Here is a 21,117-nt window from a genome sequence, read left to right on the forward strand (position 1 = left end):
GAATATATATGAATAGTTCATTAATAAAAATCTTTATAATAAAAATTGCGTTATTTTCAATACACCGAATCATTTCTTCTATGGAAACCAGTTTCCTAAGATGAGCTTTTTTTAATGGAACTCAAATAAATTCAAAATAACTCACAAAAATACTCACCTAAAAAAATAATAATAATAAAAAAATAATAATAAATAAATAAATAAAAAATCTTTAAAGACTAAAGTAAAAGTAATCTCAACCATAAAAAAACAAACAAGCAAACAAAAAATAAACGATAATAAATCTTTCTTATCTCTAAGTTTGCGATTTCTTAAAAAAACTTTTGTTCTTAAAACACCATAAAAAAAGCAACGTGGAGAATAACTTTAAACAAACGCGCTTTCCCTTATAAAAAGCTGCATCTTATCTTGAGTGTCTCAAAACATATCATCTTTAACAACTTTACCGAGTACTATCATAACTTAAATAGCATGATAACAGCTTATGTACTATCTCATATAACCCGGTAAGAATGGTAACCCGGTAAGAATGGTAAGAATCATAATCGGGTTACGCTATTAAGTACTATTGAAAAAAATGTGTATTTTTCAAAGTGCCAGATTGGTAAACTACCATTAACTGGATTTATACATAGCAAAACTCGTTTAGAATTCCAAAAAATGGGATAGAATAATGTTTTATTGTATTGTATTAAATGGGATAGAATAATGTTTTATTGTATTGTATTAAGACAGTTTTCAAATGAATCTATTGTTTTTTTTTTGGCGCATTTGTTTACATCATAAAAAGTTTATATTACGATTAATTTAGCCAATAATGCAAATAATATATCTAAGATAAAATAGATACATTTAAACAAATAGAACTTTTTGTTGTTCATTGCATTTAAAAGTCTTATATGTGCGTTGATCGAGCGGTGATTAAGTGGCAATCATAAGCGATCTTCACTGAGCAGTATTAAATCTTTGTTGATGTGTACATAGAGTTTGTTTGACTCAGACTGCACACTTCATGGAAACTTATTTTTTTTATTTGTTTCAATTTTTCTTATTTATTTAAAATCATTACTATTATAATTAGAACAAATAGATAGTTTCGTTAAAGCATATTTTTTCTTAATTTAAAAAAAAACTCAAAAAAAGTTAAAATTATATAAAAAAATTTTATTACGTTTTTTAATTTTTTTTTAATAATAAAAAGACTTGGCAGTTAAAATCTAACCCGTACTCATAGTAAAAGTTAGAAATCCAATCCATATTTATATTACTTAGGGTGACACAGTAGAATTTAAGAAATTAAGTGGAACAGTCATTTCATCTACCAGAAATGCTGCGCTGAAGTGTCGACTATCTACCCCTTGGCATCACATGGTATCCCATCTATTTCAAAGTAAAAACATATCTTGATTAAGTCTTATTGCATATCGTTTATGCTTGGCTTGTATTTTGTGATATTTCTCGCGCTCAACTCATAAAACTGTCAACCATAGAAAAGCGTGATTTCTATATTATGCAGCATGCGCCTCTGCCCTAGTCAACCATCAAAACGCCTTGAAGGTAACTGTATTAGATAAGTCTACAGGTTAGCTGTATCAACCGATCACTCTCACTCTCGATCTCTTAGAACGTTTTTTTATTCAGTACTATTATACTATTGTGCGAATTCTGAGATTTTTTCATAAGGTGCAGCACTTATATCTAAAATTTGAAATTTTATAAAAATAAATGGAATATCATATAAAAAAAAGATCCAATCTGAAAAGTTATAAAAATCTTTTGCAGACTTTGAAAATATGTGTAGAATTTAGTTAATAAGGTGCGTATAAGCATTTTTTGAACATCTGTTTAATTCTATTTTAATGTTATTCGATATTTCACTGACTTATTGTAATCAGCGTCATCAGGTATAATGACGCTGATCCAATTAGATCAGCGAATTAGATGCTGATCACATTGGATCACATTAGATCAGCGAAACAAAAACAAAAAAAACAAAAAAAAAGCGGTAATTGTTAAAATCAGTTAAACTCCCCCCCCCCCCCCTTCTTCCTCCCCACCTTCCCCAACACCACCACGTCTTCCTAGTTAAATATTGGATATTCTTAACTTTTTAAAACGTATTGTAAACATAATTTACAAACAATTTCTGGATGAAAAATTGTCATGTATTAGCCAAATTCATTTGAAATTTACGATGTAGGGAAAAAAATAAAAAATGGTAGCTTCTCAGTTTGATAAAAAATTACAAACAAGTGTTCTACATTCTAATATTTATACTTTTTCTGGCTAGATTTTTAAAACGCTTCAATTGTATTGCGCTTCTGTTTTATGCTATATAATAGTTTTAAATCAAGATTCGAATGGTCTACTCAAAATAAAATTGTTTACCAAGATCAAAAAGTGTACAAAAAACCTTTATTAAGTTATTTAAAACAAGTTTATAAAAAGAGAGATAAAATACAAACCTTTTGCCCGACATTATTATTCCAGTTAAACAATATCGAAAAAGATTTAAAAAAAAACTGACTAAAATAAAAATTAAATCAATCATAAAAACAAAGTGATATGCTGAAACAAAAATACAATTCAGCAAAAAGAAAATTATAGTTATAAAAATTATAAAAGGAAACCTTCATATATACAAGTTCAAAAATAAAATTTTCAAAGTTTTTAAATTGCTTTTATTTTAAAAAAATTACAATGGGAACAAACTTTAAGTTTTTTATAAATTTTCTTAATGGTTTATTTAACAAAACCAGATTGCCAATTTTGAATTTTAACAAAATTAGATTGCAAAACTTGATTTCAAGATAATTTCAGTTTTTCATTTTCTTCCAACCATATATTGAATTTACTGTTTTTTCAACAATGACTAGTAAAGTATTATTTGTTTAATTTAAAAACGTTTGATGTATTGGTCTCTAGCAGGTATGATTAAAAAACATAAAGTTTTGCATCTGAACACTCAATCTGTAGCTACCGTTGAACATAACAATGAGGAGAATTTTCTACTTGTTGTTCATGGCCCAACACAATAAACACAGCTTTGAGTTTTCTAGTCTTACAAACTTCTTCTATCAGGGTCACATATCTATATCAGGGCTACAACAATATTTATTGTTGATTAGGCTAATAAAGTATAGGCATTTTTCAACTTTAGCTTTAGAAAGAAATTTTCATATAATTTACGTTTTTGAATTTTTTCTAAATGGCCTAAGCCTTGTGTAGGTCTTATTTTCAAAAACATTCCAATATAATATAAAACTTTCCCAAAAACACCAAGTAAATTAGATAGTCAACCAGCTGTAATTTTATGTTTTCTGTAAGCATGCCACTATTTTGTGTTTTGTTCTATATTTATGTAATTAATACCACATCGTTTTGGAGCCATGCAATTACTAAGGTGAATTTTTACAATACCGGTATCAAAATGCTCTCTATTAATGAGAAATATATTATGCCTTTTAAACTGTTATAAGTGCTTTGTACATCAGTATTATCAGTGTTATTTAGAATGATATTAAGGACACTTTTGGTATTATTTTTAAAAGGGTAATTTTTCTTAAAGTAATACTATCATTTGAATCTTTTGTGAGTTTATTGAAATAAAAATAATTGTTTTCATTTTAGTGTTATATATGTGAAGTATAAGTACATCAAATAATAAGGTATTAAAACAAATACAATCTGATAAAACAAAAAAAAAGTTATTTGTAGCTATTTATAATGCAAATCGTCGCATGAGAATTATAGGGATCTGTCTGCATTTATTTATGTTGTAAGAACTTAACTTTCGATATTTAATTTTAAAATGTTTTAATGCCATTATTCTTTGTAGTTATAAATTACAAGCCGTTTATGTTATTATGATTTCATTATTAAAAATATATTATTATTCATAATATTTTTAAAGTTGTTTGTTTTTATTATTAATTATTTATTAAAACTTTAATTGTTAGATTCTTTTAACATAAAAAAATGCAGATAGAACCCTATAATTCTCATGCGACGAAATGTCGCATGAGAAGATAGACAGATGATTTGCGTTCAAATTTCAATTTCATTAGTACAAAATAAACATTACGGCTAAACAGACACTTTTTTAAAGTGTAATTTCAATTTTAAAACAATTAATGATACATCTTTTTAAAAATATTTTAGTTCTGGATCTGCTGATATAGCAATTATGCCATCTCTTTTTTATTATTATTCATGGGCTCTGTTAATTTTAAAAAATGGTTACACTTTGTAACTGTTCTGTAAAAGATAGAGTAAATCTTTTTATTTTTTATTGCAGTTAGTATTTTATCATTATTGTGTTTTAAAAAGCACAGGATTAAATCAACCAAAAAGTAAAACAACTAATCTCCAAAAGGCACTATATAATTTTATACTCTTCGATTTAATGCATGCAACATTTACCCAGGTAACTATTTTAACATCGTAGCATTCTTTATGCTTTTTCAGGAAGTCCGCAGTTCCCTTCCTTTTTATGGTCACAATAACTGTAAATGACATCTTCACTAATTTTCTTATCGTAAAATGTCTTGTTTGATGACCATTCAGCTTAAATTTTAGGTATTTTAAGTGAGACTGAATTGAAAATACAGGTTTGCTATTCGATAGCAATATTTAATAGCCTATCAGGCTTTAGTTTATTTTTTAGCTTTAAATAACGTAAATACATTTGCATTTTGTTTCGCAATTTCTCGAAAGTACCACATAAGACTCTTTTTCTATCTTTTTTAGTTTTATTATTTAATATAATGAATTTTTTAAAACAAAATTCATTATATTAAATAATAAAATTAATTTTATATTTTTTTCAAAATTAAATTTTAAAAAATCGATTTCGTTAATAGATACGTTTAAAATGTGTTATATAGTTCAAAAATATGTTTTTAAAAAAATTGTTCAAATATAGAAACGCTATAGAAAAATTAAAAATAATAAATTGTAATTAGCGAGTCATTAATAAGCGAGTCAATTACTAAAGGTAGGTTTTTAGAATTTTTACTGGAAATGCTTTATTAAATATACCATTTACATTATTGTTATTGTTTTGTTTAAAAGTTTAGAAACCTGTCTAAAAAAATCTATGTTTAAAGAAGTCGTGGATGATGTTCTTTATTATTTAGTAGACATAGTAATTTACAATATATATCAAATTAACAAACAATATCCGGATGAAAAATTCTCTAATAAGTTTACATATCATATTTTTAGCACTATACAAAAGACGACATATATATTTTTAAATAAAAAAGTTGTTTTTTAAACTGCTATTTAAAATATTGAAGCCAAGCCTAGCATATATTGGACCAACGGACGTAAAACAATTGCAAACGTCGGCTTTTCTGATACATATCTTACGTTGCTTGCGAAGTCACGTGGTTTGCGATGATATCAATGAAAAGATTAATTTCGACGCGTCTGGATTAGTCTTTTATTCATGTCGCGGAGTGACTAAAAACACTCTGCGCAAATACAACAATTATATATATGTTAAAACATCATAAAAGAGTATTGTTTTTACAATCTAAATTCAACGTTGATGCAATGTATATAACACAACATTAATTCAATGTTATGGATCAAATACTCTTACAATCTAACTTTTTCTTACAATCTTTTTCAATAAGTGTTTTTACTTATCTTTTATTGCTCAGTTCTTTAATAACATTGAGCACTCTATTTGTAGAATGCGCTAACATAATTTACACACACACACACACACACACACACACACACACACACACACACACACACACACACACACACACACACACACACACACACACACACACATACACACACACATACACACACACATACACACACACATACATACGCACACATATGCTTCTATACGACAAATAACCGAAGGAGGACAAACCACAATATCTATATATGTATATATAGGTATCGTGCCAATGTTGGTTTTTTGTCATTAGTGACGTCTCATTTAAAACCAAAATAATATAAAAACAACATTGGCGGCCGATGTTGTGCCAACACAACTCGCAATATTGTTTTAACATTTTACCAATGTATTTGTGCTAGCTTGAAAGTTCAAGGAAACTGCATATAAATCAATGCCTTAAGATCTTTCCACGCGCGTAACTTTGAAACTCATGTTAACGTAAGTTTACTGAACTAACTAGATACCTTTTATGTGTTGGACTATTTTTTTTTCTGACGCACACAGCAAACTGAGTTTCTTTAAATTATTATTTCACCGATATTTTTTGTTGCAGAGATATGAGCTGATTTCAGTGGAAATCAACTTTGGTAATCGCAAAGTGACGTCAGCAATGTAACGTTTGATAGTTTGATAGTTTTCATTTTCTCCTTTATTTTAAACTATTTTACAAAGACGTTTTACCATTCTTTACATCAAGTTTTCCAATGCTTCTGTAGAAATCAGATCCCTCTGGTGCTTCATTTCATTTCAGAAAGTATTAAATTTTTAACGAGCTATTTTCAGTATTGTACTATCCATAATTAATATGGGCTTGAGCCGGTGTTGAACCTCAGACCTCTTAGTTTTGAGCCAGAGCTCTAACCACTGCACCACGGTTGATTGAGAAATTAAGGAATCGTAACTAAAATTTAATTGCAACTGTACAATGTTAGCTTATAAGTTGTTACAAAAGGTCACCTAGGACATGAATTTAAATAAGTTAATACTATCAAATTTAGTATTTGTATGCACCAGTAATTATAATGAAGTTGAAAGACCGTTGTGTATATGCCCATGCACTATAAACCGTAAGTCTGTTATTTTGTTAAATTTGTGTTAGCACTTGTTACACGAAATTTGTTTATATTCACTTCTGGAATAACCAGAACTTATCCAACTTGTCCAATTCATCGGCCTGAAATACAAATAAAACATGTTTTATCTTTAACAAGTGACAAAAGAAAAATTGTTGAATATGTTAAACGAATTGAAGATTACCTAATCATTTATGTGCGATTCTCGCGCGCACTTGAGGTGTCAATATATAAGATAGTGTACAATCGGGTTTGCAGCGGAAGTTCTAATTTCATCGGAAAAGGCTGACCCATTTGGCTAGCTTAGCCAGAGGCAGGTCAAGCTAAGGCTCAAACTACAAAGTAAATTAAGTCTACAAAATCAGAAATATAAAGAATTTTATTTTGAGTATCTATATTGTAAACCTCTCTTAATTACTATCATGTTCTCAATTGCAATTTAGGCTTTCCTATATACATCTTTCGCGTTCTCAACTACATCTTTCTAAATTACAACTTTCGTTTCTCAATTACATCTTACGTTTCTAAATTACAACTTTCATCTTCTTTAATAAATCTTAAAAAGACGAAGCAACATGGAACGTAGCCCCGTCTCACTGTAAACAAAGGTTTTTCGGTCATAGGCAATTTATTTAGAGGACCAAAAATTGTTCAGTTATTTGTCTGTAGTGTGCGCTGTTGGTTGTAACTGCCTCACCTCTTCCCAATAGAGTTTGATATTGAATCTAGTTGTTATTTTGCGTGATTCACTGTTTATATGCTATTCATATTTAGCTGAACTAAATTACTGAACTTAAATTTCTACATTATCAGCAGGTAGGTTTTACTGGCAATAAAAATAGTGTTTCACATCTTTCAAATAGTTCCGACAAAGAAGAAGTTAGCTTTTTTTAAGTTACCATTTATAAGTAATAATGTATTTGTTGCTGCCTTATTCTATAGAAATGTTTCCAACATATAGGTATTATTTATATATGTGCATAAGTCTTTCATTTTAACTTTATCATTTTATTTAAGTTATTACATTATTAGCTGGCAGGTATGACTGACAATATAAATGAGTTGTACATCATGCAGATCGCGCAGACAAAGAAGTAAGTTTGTTTCAAATGAAAATTTTTCAGTATGACTATATTTGTTGCTACCTTGTTCTATATAAATTTTACTAACATGCAGGTAATAAATATATATGTAATAGTTTGAGCATAAATCTTTTTCTCTTAAATTTATTATTTGATTTAAATTACTACATTATAACTAGAAAGGTTTGATTGGCAAAATAAATGATGTTGTATACCATGCAGATAGCTTGGGCAAAGAAGAGGTAAAAATCTTATAATTATTGTTTATAAGTGATGATAAATTTATTGCTGTTTTCATGGACTTTTCATGGAAAACTCATAAATTTTCTATAAAAAACCCAAGGATTTTTCATAGAAAAAATCTTGGTTTTTCCGTGGAAAACCCATTGTTTTTTCATGGAAAATGGAAAATCCGTGAAAACGTGTTCCAAATACCAATTGAAGTTCCATAGTTTTTCCATGGTTTTTTTCATTGGTTTTCCATGGATTTTTACCGTATGGGTTTGCATGATGTACTACATATCTTCTACGCATGTTTGGCTGAACTTTTTATGGTGCTCTATATATCTACTAAGGCTTCTCATGCATGCAAATTTCTTCATCATGCATGCAAATTTCTTCTCACCTTTTTAGATTTAGTGACATGTGTCCTATTTTAAGCGTGTTTGTTGTTTAAAACTTCTATTACAGTCGCAGTTTTATTTTTGACGTTACTTTAACATAAAACAATGCCAATGTGTTGAACTCAGTGACGGATCCAGGAGGAGGAGGGGGGGGGAGGAAATATGGAGGTAAGCATTCGCGCTCCCCCCCCCCCCAAACCAAAATCTGAAAGTCCTAAAATATCTTAGAAATGGAGTACCTTTTTTTTTTTAGGAAACGCAAATGTGATACAAGATACAAAAATATTTTAACATCACTCTATTGCCAATAGATGTGGCAATAGATATAGCGATAAATTATGGAGTACTTTATAAAACAGTGACCTAAAAAATTGTTGCTCCTTTTCCTAAAAAGCCAATTTAATTTTAGTAAGTAAATCAATTCGTTTGTACCCTATTTATGTTTACTTTTCCTTAATGATCTCTAGCAATGCTTGCAGTTCTTAATAATTTTTGTTTGGCTTTGTTAATAAAAAATATATTTCGTCGAAAATAATCTTTTATTTAACTACTTTTTCAAAGTAAAAAAAAAAAATTTTAGTTTTTTTTTACTTAAAAAAACTGCTATGAAACTTTTTTAACAAACGCCTAATTTTTTTATTGGAAACAAAGCTTAACGCTTTCTTAAGCTCAACGGAGAATAGTGAATTCGTCCTCGGGTGAATAAATAAACCGTAAAGTTAATAAAATAGACCGTCATATACTACCGGGATTCACATGGCTATAATAAAAAGGATTTTAAAAAGCCGTGTGTTTAATGAAACTAAGATCATGTAATATTTACACTAATTTAATGATTCATATACGATTCTATTTATGTATGAAATTGCTTTGAATATTGTATTCATTTCGTATATCTTCAAAAGGTTTTATTATCAACACACAACATTTGTCATCGAATTTTGTAGATAGATATGTATTTTTATTTTTAACGATTTTAAGTTCAAAGTTTTTTTGAAAGTCGCTTTATTTACCGTTAATGTTTATGGATACTACTTAATCCGCTTCGAATTTTAAACTAAGAATTTAATGTCACGTTTTAAAACGCCGACAAAAAACGAGTACTTGGCTTTTATATAAAAATATGCATTTATATATATATATATATATATATATATATATATATATATATATATATATATATATATATATATATATATATATATATATATATATATATATATATAATTAGTAAAAAATTACTTATCAAATTTTTTAATTTTACACTGTCTGAAAATAAATTGCTCTGTTTTTTTAAGTACATAAAGCACTCATTTGTAGAACACATTTAAAATTTCTTATACATGCATGCATACATATATACATACATATATATATATATATATATATATATATATATATATATATATATATATATATATATATATATATATATATATATATATATACATACATATATATATATATATATATATATATATATATGTATATATATTTATATATATATATACACAATACACACACACTCACATACATATATACATATAAATATGTATATATATAAATATATATATATATATATATATATATATATATATATATATATATATATATATATATACATTTATATATATATTTATATATATACATATTTATATGTATATATATATATATATACATATATATATATATACATATATATATATATATATATATATATATATATATATATATATATATATATATATATATATATATGTATATATATATATATATATATATATATATATATATATATATATATATATATATATATATATATATATATATATATATATATATACACACACACACATATACATAATATATTAATATTGAATTTAATGCTGCCATTACCTATTTGTGCGTGTTTGATATGGAACTTGTGGCAGCCATTAAAGCCAAGTTAATGGCGAGAAAAGTTGTTTAGCACTTTTTTATTAGAAAATGTGGCTATATTAAACTAATGTAAATTTAAAAATAGGTAAAGATAAAGTTTATTTTAAAGTTTTACTTTTCATTTCTTTTATAACTAAATTAAGTAGATGTTACATATTCTCATTATTTATTTTTTTTTACCTAATTTTAAATTTACATTTGTTAAATTAGCTAGTTCAAACCTTCTTTTTTTTAAATAAATGGGGAGAGGTTTCTAATAAGCTGCACAAAAAAGAATTTGAATTGAAGAATTGTGTATCTTCTCCATGCTAAGATATGGTTGGTGTGGAACTGACTTACCATGACCTGTATTCTATGGGTCTGGATAGCTAGTATATATATAAATAAATGATCAATTTGAATGTTTTTGTCAATGTGTATCTCATTTAACATATATGTGCTAAAAAAATCTAAACTGTTCAAAGTTTTATTTTTTAATTTCATGCCTACTGTTGTACTAATTGTGTGTGCCATGGATTTATTTTTAAATTTTAGTTACTATTTCCTTGACCATTTAACTATTTTGTTTAGTTTTTCTTGATCATTCTCTCTTTGTATAATCTTATTTTATTTATATTTTGTATCTGCTATTCATTCAGTTTATAACACTATTATAATTGTGTTATTATTTTAACATTATAATATTTATATATAATTGTGATGTATAAAGCAAAAAATAATGGTTGAAGCATCCATCTAGTCAAGTTCTTACCTGTTTCAAAGAGGTTTTAAACAATTTTTATCCAGTTTGTTTTTGAATGCCTCATTGATTTTTTCTTGGTTACAACTTACGTGACCTCCCTTTATACAAATATCCTAAAAAAAATCTACACAGAGAAGGTATTGACCCCTAAAAGCGATAAACTCAGGAATATAGATATAATTTTGGAAATAATTTTAACCCATAGTACTTTTATTTTTGCTGTTCAACATTATCACTAGATGTCAGGTACATCTGTGGACACAAGAATGACACCACCATATGCAAACCTTTTTATGGTAGATTCAACAAAAAGATATTAAGTAATTTTCAGAATTCAATCTCGCTCTATAAAAGATATATTGATGACATTTTTTTTCATATTTCATAAATCGATTGAAAATCTGCTGAAGGTTTTTAGTTTTATGAATAGTAAATCTTACATTTTTAATCAAGCCCTGAGGTATAATAAATTTATATCTGTCAACAATATCCCGATGAAAGAGCTCAAGACCTTAGCACAAATTGCAATAGTTTGTGGGTATCCCATAAAAAGCTATACTCAACACCAACTTTTATATGAGAGAAGAAAAGAAGAAAATGAAAGTGTCCTACCTGTTATTATACCTTATAGTGATAAAGGAAGAAAAATAAGAAACATAATAAGTAAACATTGGCACTTGATAAGTAATGACAAGGAATACAATTGGTATTTTAACCAACACAAAATCAATAAAAGGCATACTTATTGGGATAGCACAACATTTTCACTGTTTGCAGTAAACTTTGCTATACTGTTATATGTATGTATATATATTTATATATATATATATATATATATATATATATATATATATATATATATATATATATATATATATATATATATATATATATATAAATATATATATATATCAGCCTTCAGAATTACATTCGGCATTTGGCAATACCAACCTAACTGCTTCAAGTTTTTTTATTAGAACTTATCATTATAGTGTTTATTATTTTTAATTATTTATTTTGACCAATTTTCGACCAGTGACAAGGTAAGTGCTTATTTAAATTTTTTATTTTTGTTTAGAAATTTTTAATTTTTATTTTATGCAATAATATTTAATGTTTTGATTTAGTTATTTTTCATTTTGTTATGTTATTTGATATTGAATTCACATTTCTTGCTTTCCATATTATTTCATTAAAAACATTAGTGCTTTACAAATTTGGGTGTAGTTAGGGTTTTGGTTGTTTGTGATGAAGCCTTTTTTTTACTGCAGTATAGAGCAGGCATAAATTATGGGGTAAAGCATAAATGGCAATGATCTGCCGGTTTAAACTAAGTGTTGATGCTGAGGCTCTTTAAAATGCCGGTAATAATAGACACAATTCTTAGGAGAAAATTCTTTATTTTATACCTCCTACCATTTTATATTTATTCATTTTAAATATTGATATATCTATGCATATGTATATTTGTTTTAAAATAAGTTAAACTGTTGTATTTAAAGCAAATTTATGGTTACTTATGTGTCCTGTATTGTTTAAGGTATACTTTAACGATAAAATTACTGTTGACATGACTTGTGTATAAGCTTTTTCTTCTTAAAATAAATTTGTATATTCTGAACATTTATTCATCATTCATTTTTCTTTGTTTTTATTACTTATACTCCTTTATATATAAAGATTTTTCAATAGAAATATTTCATATTTTTCTGTAGGCTTTCATTCCTCTAATTCAATTGTCTACTTTCAATTGTCTACAAATAATATATTGCCAAGTACTTACCTGCTTCAAAAAATTTTTGCGTCATTTTTATCCAGTTTGTTATTAAATGCCTCATTGACTAGATTTAATGTTTTTAGTTAATTTTTTTTCTATTTTCATGTTATTAAGTTGAAATTATTTATTGTCAGTTAGACATTTCATCATTTTATTTCTAGTAATGTTTTTTATCGTTTTTTCACATAGCTAATGTCATAGAAATTAGGACATAGTAAGCCTATTCAAATCTTTTCTATGCAGCGTTCTTTGCACTTACTTTACCACTAACTTAGTAAAGTTTCAAATGAAGGATTAGATTTTAATAATAATGGTTTACATACAAGAATGAAACAAAAACTTTTTTTTTATTACTATTTATTCTTTTAGTATAATTCACTTTTATCTACATCTATTGACTTATGTTTAAATTTTCAATCAATAATTATGTTTAATTTCAAATAACATTTGTTTCAATTGATGTTATACTGATTCTTATTATTTAATTATTATTTTCTATTCTTATTTTGTCAAATTTAGAATATGTCAATACATATTGTCAACTTATTTGTTAAGTTCTTAACTTTCCTTGGAACTTTCTTGTTTGAAATAACACCATCATTAGTTACAATTCTTTTACTGATTTGCTCAATAGTTTTCAGCATTATGTTACAAATAAGCAACATTGATAAAATGTTGTGAGGGAGTACTACCCAAATAAGGGACTACTACCCAAAACTAAGGAACTACTTGCTAAAACTAGGACAGACCCTTTTTGTCAGGATGCTGCAGTATTCTTGATACTTAACAAAACAGTTAGTTATACTGGTCCTTGCTGGCTATGATGTTGGTGAGAAAGTAAAGAAAAAGATGTTGAAGAAGTTGGTCAAGTGTGATGCCCCCAAGCAGTTTCATATGGGGAAATAAAAGCTACCAGTTGTTATGAGGCTAACAAAACTTACTGAACTGGTAGGTTCCCTGAGCTGGATCCTGTTCAAAGTAGCTCAGATTCCTGTTGAAGTGGTAGAGAAGTGGATCAAGGGAGATGCCAGGGAGATGTTTGATCTATTTAAAAATTTTATGAAATGAGTTGTATGTGTCTATGACTACACAGAAAGGTATATCAGACTGATCCAGATTTTGTTGGAGGCTAAATTTAAATTTTTTTTTAAAAAATAAAGTTTTACAGAAATCATTTTTAAATTTTTTAGCCTGTTTGTACTTTGGTACTTATTTTTAGCCTATTTGTACTTTGGTACTTTTTTTTAGCCTGTTTGTACTTTGGTACTTTTTTTTAGCCTATTAGTACTTTGGAGAGTGTAAAAAGCTTAAGAGTTTTTTTTTTGACACATCTTAGTATATTTCTACAAAATTTAAACATAAATTAAAAAGAACTTTATGATTTGGCTTGAATTTAGCATAAAATGATAAAAAGGAAACTAAAAATATGATGATATTTCTAATATGAGCTTGTTAGAAAGAAGCTCTGAAGACTTTGTAAAAACTCCTCTTGTTGTTTGGGTATGTTTTGTTTATTTATTTTGTTGTTGTTAATGCAAGCAAAAAATATTATTTTGTTATGTATTGCTTGAAACTGAAGGTTCTTAAGAGATTTTTACTTAAGAGAGTTTCGTTATTACGAAATTCTTTTAAATTATTATGAAATTCTTTTTAGATTCAATCTTACTTGGATACACCGATAAAATCAAACACTGACATTGTCAATGGGGTACTACTCAAAGATGTCCTTATGCTTATGTAAGTGTTAAAATTTTTATTATTAGCGTTTGCAATAAAATTTAGATCTTCAGAATTTTTTCATTAACTCTTTCTTTATTTTCTATATATATATATATATATGTCTATATATATATATATATATATATATATATATATATATATATATATATATAAATCTTTATTTACTTTAATTTACATTTATTTAACAACTGCTACAATATTTAATTTACTATTTCTATCCATTTATATATCATTACCAATTTTTATGTAATATAATTTTATCGAAATATTTAAAAATAAAAAATCTTTTCTTTTTTTTTTAACTTAATTCAAGTTTTAATTTTCTTCCATAAATACTTATATTACTCAATATATTAATTAACTACAATATTAATTTAAGTAAATGGTAACCTCTTCTCCACTTGCTCTCAGCAATGATGATCAGAAGATGGTTTACAGAAGTAGTTAATTAAGTTATTGAAGCATACTAGAACAATAAGACAATTTTAATTGCTTCAGAACATGGTACTTTGCAGAAATACTAAAAGTTTTTTTACTACTTGTGCTTTTTAGCACAGTTGCTAATGACCATTTATACATGTGTATAAGTTAATTTTTATTTTATGTTGTAAAGGTATTTTGATATGTTTTTTTTCCAAATATCTTTAGTGACCATGCTACTTTCTCAGGAATTCCACTTAGAAACAACGTTGATGACATTACCCAAAGAGCACAAAACCTTTCAGAAATATTATTCACAATCAAGCGATTTTACCAGGTATGGTTACTCATTTTTTAAAATTTAATGTTTAAATTGTTTACCCGTTCACTCATAATTGTATCAATTTTTATTTGTAATTGTATATTACTAAATATTAACTTATCTCATTTTATTATTTTTGACACTCTACAACAAAATTAAATTTGACTGCTTTGCCTTAAGGGAGGTTGAGTTTGTACAAAGTTGTATCTTTTGTACTTTATTCTTAAATTGCTATTTTTTAAACATAATATCTTTCATATTTATTCATATAAAATATTATAATTTCTCATTATATTCTTGTTCGGTGGGGTTTAAAATAGTTTATATTGCTGTTATAATTTATATTCTATTACCATATTACTTTTAGAAGTGTTATTACTTTAATTAATACTTAAAGGGATGCGTATTAAAGGCATTTTATTATTAACACATCTTATTCCAATATTGCTTATTTATTAACACTTTTTAAATGAATTTTTTTTTTATCGCAATACAGCTTTTAAGTGATAATAAACACTTCATTTGGTATATTTACTAACTTTAAATTTGATCAATTCATGGATGCAAATAAGGACATTAGGAGTAGACTATCCACAGTAAAGAAGTAGGAGAGACATTTTAATTGCAAGTTGGAGTATAATTTAAATAGATTAGATGTAATTATATCAATATGCAGCTTATGTAAATGATTTGAAAATCAGATAAATCAAACAAAATTGTTTTCTATGACCAGAATGGAACCAGGCACAACAGCAATAAAAAGACCCCCTGGCATTACATTTAAGCAGTGTGGAACATAAAGAGGCCACTTGAATGCAGCAACAAATGACATTAAATTCGGTGTCGTTGACGTTATTGATTTTTTTGTTTGTTTCCATAATTGATCTTTTAAACATGTTGCCATTGATTTTTTTTTTAATTTTTTCTATGACTGACTTTTCCATAAATAGAATAAAAGTATAGAAGAAATGGTATTGCGTTTTTCATATTTTTTTTTGAAACTTCTTTTCAAAATAATTTTTAGTTAAAAGCTTTTTATGTGTTAACATAAGATATAAATAAAAACATTGCTATGGCTAACTTTTGCACGTAAATATCTTGGAGCATATTTAGTGTATTTATTAGTAAAATTTAGAAACTTAACTTTATGGTTGTTTTGATTTACTTTAAGGTAAAGTTTAATATACTTCATCCATAAAGTACATCACACTAAGTTTAACTTTTAAATTGAAGTAGGAAATTATTGGCTTCCATACAGAGGTTTAAAATAATTTAAATTCAAAAGTGCTTTTTGTTGAATGAAAATCTCTTTTATAAGAAAGCAAATGATCTCATTTCTATTTAAAATTTAAATTAGGCTTTATATATTTTATTGAAGACCCCTACTAAAAACCTTAAACAAAAACATTTGTTCTATATTTTTAAAACTGGCCTAAAATGTTAAGTTAAAAAAGAAAAAAAAATGGCCAAAATTTATAAGTTTGAAAAAAAATAATAGAAAGAAAAAACTGTAATTTTAAAAATTGTAAGGTGCGAAAAACAATCGTAATACGCTTAATTTGAAATATTTTTTATTATTGTGACAAAAAACTTTTTGTCGCAATAATAAAAAATATATTATAAAAAGAATTAAAATAAAATTATAAATTAATATAATAAATATGATATTTAATAAAAGAAGGCAAAAAACGATTATAAATAACAACGTAAGTGTTGATTTGTTTCTTTAATTTCAAAACTGCTAATGGTTTTAAAACTAACTACTGTTTGTGATAGCTTTTAAAATTTTTTATCCTATCCCAAAAATTTTTATCCCAAAACGTTTTTCCCTAAAGATTTTTCATTTAAAAAATTGTTTAAAAAAAGTTGTAAAACAATTTAGCAGTTGTTTTTTTTGCAGTTTTTATTAATTTTACCATCGTTAATTTGTTTTTTGATATTTTAAACAATCAAATAATAATAAAAGTAATTCCTAGAATCTAGAATAATTCTAGAAAGTACAATAAACATGTTTTTTTATTTGAAAGAGTATTTAAAAAAATAAGATCAATTATCAGACTAAAGCTTATTTATATATAAATACATGTATACAATTGTATGTATAATATTCAAACCTTACTATATTGAAAGTGTAATGATTATATAATTTATTAAGTCTAATTTTTATAAAGTTTGTATTTATAAGTAAGCTTCAGTGGTTATTGAAAAATGTTTTATTCAAAAGTTTATTCACTTGATTACCTTGAAATATGAAATCAAGTACTTTCAACTAGGATAAAGATAAAATCAGGGTAAAAATGATATATTTTATTAAATAGTGATGCAGGATGCACAATATAGGTATATATTGTGTTTTTTTGATATAGTTGAAGTAATTATATTGTGGTGTTTCTAATTTTCTCTGTTCTCCCTATTATAAACAGCAAGAGTTTTGTGCTTTAGGCAGTTAAATTATTTAAGCAATCTCTCAAGAATCGTGTCTAAACATCATAAAAGTTAGCACATGTTAAGATTTTGGCATGTTCAGTCCCAATAAACCCATTTAAGATGGGTGGAGTTCAGCATGTTGAGATCATTTCAGCTTGATTCAACTTATGTTTGTCATCATGACATCTCAGATTTTGATAATTTTGGGGTAAACAACAAGTTTCAAGTTTTCAAGAAACCAATGAAAAAATTGTTTTATGCTAAATTGCAATTATTTTTAACTTATTTGTAATATTTGTTCAATAGTGATGAAAATTTATGTAATATTTGTTCAAAATTATGTATTATTTGTTCAAAATTTTGTAATATCTGTTTAAAATTATGTAATATTTGTTCGATAGTGATGAAAATTTGTATCTAATTTTCAGGGAAAAGAACCCAAAAATGATGATAAAACACTCAAACATCAAAGTTTCAATATGAAAATTTAGTTTCAAAATGGTGTAACATTTTTCTTAAGTTTTCTGATGCCTTTAAAAAAAGATTTGTAATTTGTATCTTAAGGTACAAATTATGTTTTATTTATTTGGTTATATTTAAATTAATTAAATATAGCCAACTCCATAATACAAAAAATCTGCAAGGGTTTTTCATTTTAAATTTCTGATTTATTTGTATTAAAAGTTTTATATTAATTAAACCAAAAAATATAGTAAATAAAACATAAAAGTTATGAAATAATTAAAAAAACTGAAATTAAAATAGAATAAAAATCAACTAAACAATAAATAGATATTAATCTTTAACAGTTAGATAAAATTTCATTACATATGGTTAAAGTTTGCTCAGCTGTTTTCAATGCCTTTTTGCTCAACATCACTGATTTTATATTGTCTTCCTGTGACAGTTGTTGAAACATTAATCATTAACAATAAATTTTTGAATGGAACCTAACACATATCTCTTGAAAGATAATAATATGACCTTGAACGATAATATGGATGTACGAATCTTGAAAGTTTTTATTTTCAACATTAAAATTTCAAGTATAAAACATATACATATGCTTCAGTTAATATTTTACAAAAAAATCTTTCTGCTTATAATTAGAGTAAAAAGTTTCATGGTTAAATAATAATAGCTTACCTTCTTTTTCCATTGTGTGAATTAAATGGATCACAACTAATTTATTTGAGTTATGGAAAAGCTTTTTCAGAAAACTTATTAATGATATAGGCAAACCTTTGCATTTTCATCCATTTCAATCTTAGAGTGACTAATTACTAAATCTTTTTCTACATCATTTAAACTTTCTTGATATCTTAGTATTTCACATATATTTGCTTGTGATAAATTTCTTAATTGATTAGATCAATTGAACATCTTGCATTATGATGGATATTGTTGTTTTATTTTTTATTTCTGAGAAAAATAGAAGCTGAATGAGTAACTTTCAAATAATTATTTAAAAACTTATTAATAGACAATTCTTCAGCTATTAAACATTATAAACTGTGTATAAAATTTAATAAACTAAAATACAAAACATCATAAACAGTGTATGAATTTTTTGAAATGAACTGTACCTTAGATACAGGAATTCTACAAATTTTTAAAGAAATAAATAGTTATGTAAATATTTTACCACCTAAATGTTTTTATAACTATTGATTAAACATTACATAAGTAAAAGCAGTGCAATTAGCTTAAAAGATCAATGACGCTGAAAAGAGTATGATACTAAAATTTGTATATAGAATTTAACTATAACCAAGAGTTGGATACTAAAATTTAGATTAAAGTTTTTTTTACTAATTCAAGTTTGCAGCAAACTGTATCATCTTGTTGTTGCCTCTCTTATATCAAGTGGTCTCTCTTATGATAAAGACAATTGCACCAAGCTTAACATAGCTAAAAGATGTTACCTGATCATATTTAAGGGTGCTGAATCCAAATATGAAACAAGGTTCAAATTAACGCAAAAAAAGCTAATAGCAAAAACTATTTTTGAAATCCCCCTGCCTGTCGCTTTGCTGTAAGGAAGTTTGCGTTAGTACAAAATTGTATCCTTTGTACATTAGTCTATAGTTGTTTTTTTTTCTTTCAACATTGTATCTCTCATATTTATATAACATCTCATAATATTCTTGTTTGGCTGGGTTTAAAATAGCTTAAATTACTGTTATAATTTGCAGATATAAGTTATAATTTAAAGCTTAAGTTGCTTTTATATAATAATGTGCAAGAAACGTGCTTATTACTATTACTATATTACTTTTAGTTTATTTTTTCATAATACATAAAAAAGTAAAAGTAAAAACATAAATATTACAACCACTTTAAGTAGTTATAAAAAACTGTTTAATATCCTGTTCATACTGACAATAAAACATGTTTTATTTTAAAAGTGTATTAAGTTTTTATTGTAAAAGGTGCAGGGAAAAAAAAGTAGAAGAATCAAAGTTTTTAGAGCATGCAGTGACAGATACAGAGAAAGAATGTGACTTTGCTGAATGATGAGTCTAGTAAGAATAAGTTTTATGTTGATGGAACTAGAGAGGATACTATAGAACTGGAACCTGAGAGGATAGCTCTTTTTAGCAGCAACCATGAAAATACTTGTAGAAAAGAGAAAGATGTGCAACTTTATGACCATGAAGGAGAGGCTCAAGCTTGGCAGATAAAGCTGGTCAAACTACATTTACAATACACTTTTTGACGTTGTTTAGAAGAGAAAGAGCATCATTAGAAGAATCAGCCCAAATATAACAACAGTATTCCATACAGGGACAAATAAGAGATTTATAGTGGTAGAGAACCAAATCAAAAGATAATGATAAACACAATAAAGAGAAGCAGCATAACAAATGCTAACTTAGCAATGGATTGCTAAGTTGCTATTCATTAACATAGAAATGTCAACAGTATTGGAATAATAGTTATTTGCAGTAAATAACTAAGTTTTGTTGAAGTTATAATTCACAAGCCACTGCAAGCCCCAATCTGTTCTAAAAATGATATCAGATTAAAGATTGGGTACCTATTCTTAGCGATCAAAAAGAAAAGACTTGAGTTTAAAGTTGAGTTGTCAGCAAATAGAGCCACTTTAGATGTATAGTTGTCAGGAAGATCATTAATGTAGGTAAAAAAAAAACAGGACCATGGATAGAACTTTGAGGTACCCCAGAAGTTATTGGAAATAAAGAAGAGTGTTGACTTTCAAGGATGACTTTAATAAAGTGGTTAAAAAGAAATAATTTGATAATCTC

At 26.2% G+C, this 21,117-nt stretch overlaps 1 protein-coding gene across 2 annotated transcripts in view; it reads left to right on the top strand.

Moving 5' to 3' along the window:
* Positions 1–12,848: 12,848 nt before the first annotated feature.
* The window catches only part of LOC100214756 (girdin), an 81,538-nt gene continuing 73,269 nt past the window's right edge, over positions 12,849–21,117 (top strand). The window contains exons 1-3 of one of the 2 annotated variants that reach the window (XM_065804884.1): positions 12,849–14,439; positions 14,594–14,676; positions 15,328–15,436. In XM_065804884.1, the coding sequence (XP_065660956.1) occupies positions 14,383–14,439; positions 14,594–14,676; positions 15,328–15,436 (249 nt within the window). In that variant the 5' untranslated portion in view covers positions 12,849–14,382. The remainder of the gene's footprint in view (positions 14,440–14,593; positions 14,677–15,327; positions 15,437–21,117) is intronic. The other variant, XM_065804883.1, reaches the window with a different exon arrangement.

The sequence above is a fragment of the Hydra vulgaris genome, chromosome 09 (assembly GCF_038396675.1).
Source record: "Hydra vulgaris chromosome 09, alternate assembly HydraT2T_AEP".
NCBI lineage: Eukaryota > Metazoa > Cnidaria > Hydrozoa > Anthoathecata > Hydridae > Hydra > Hydra vulgaris.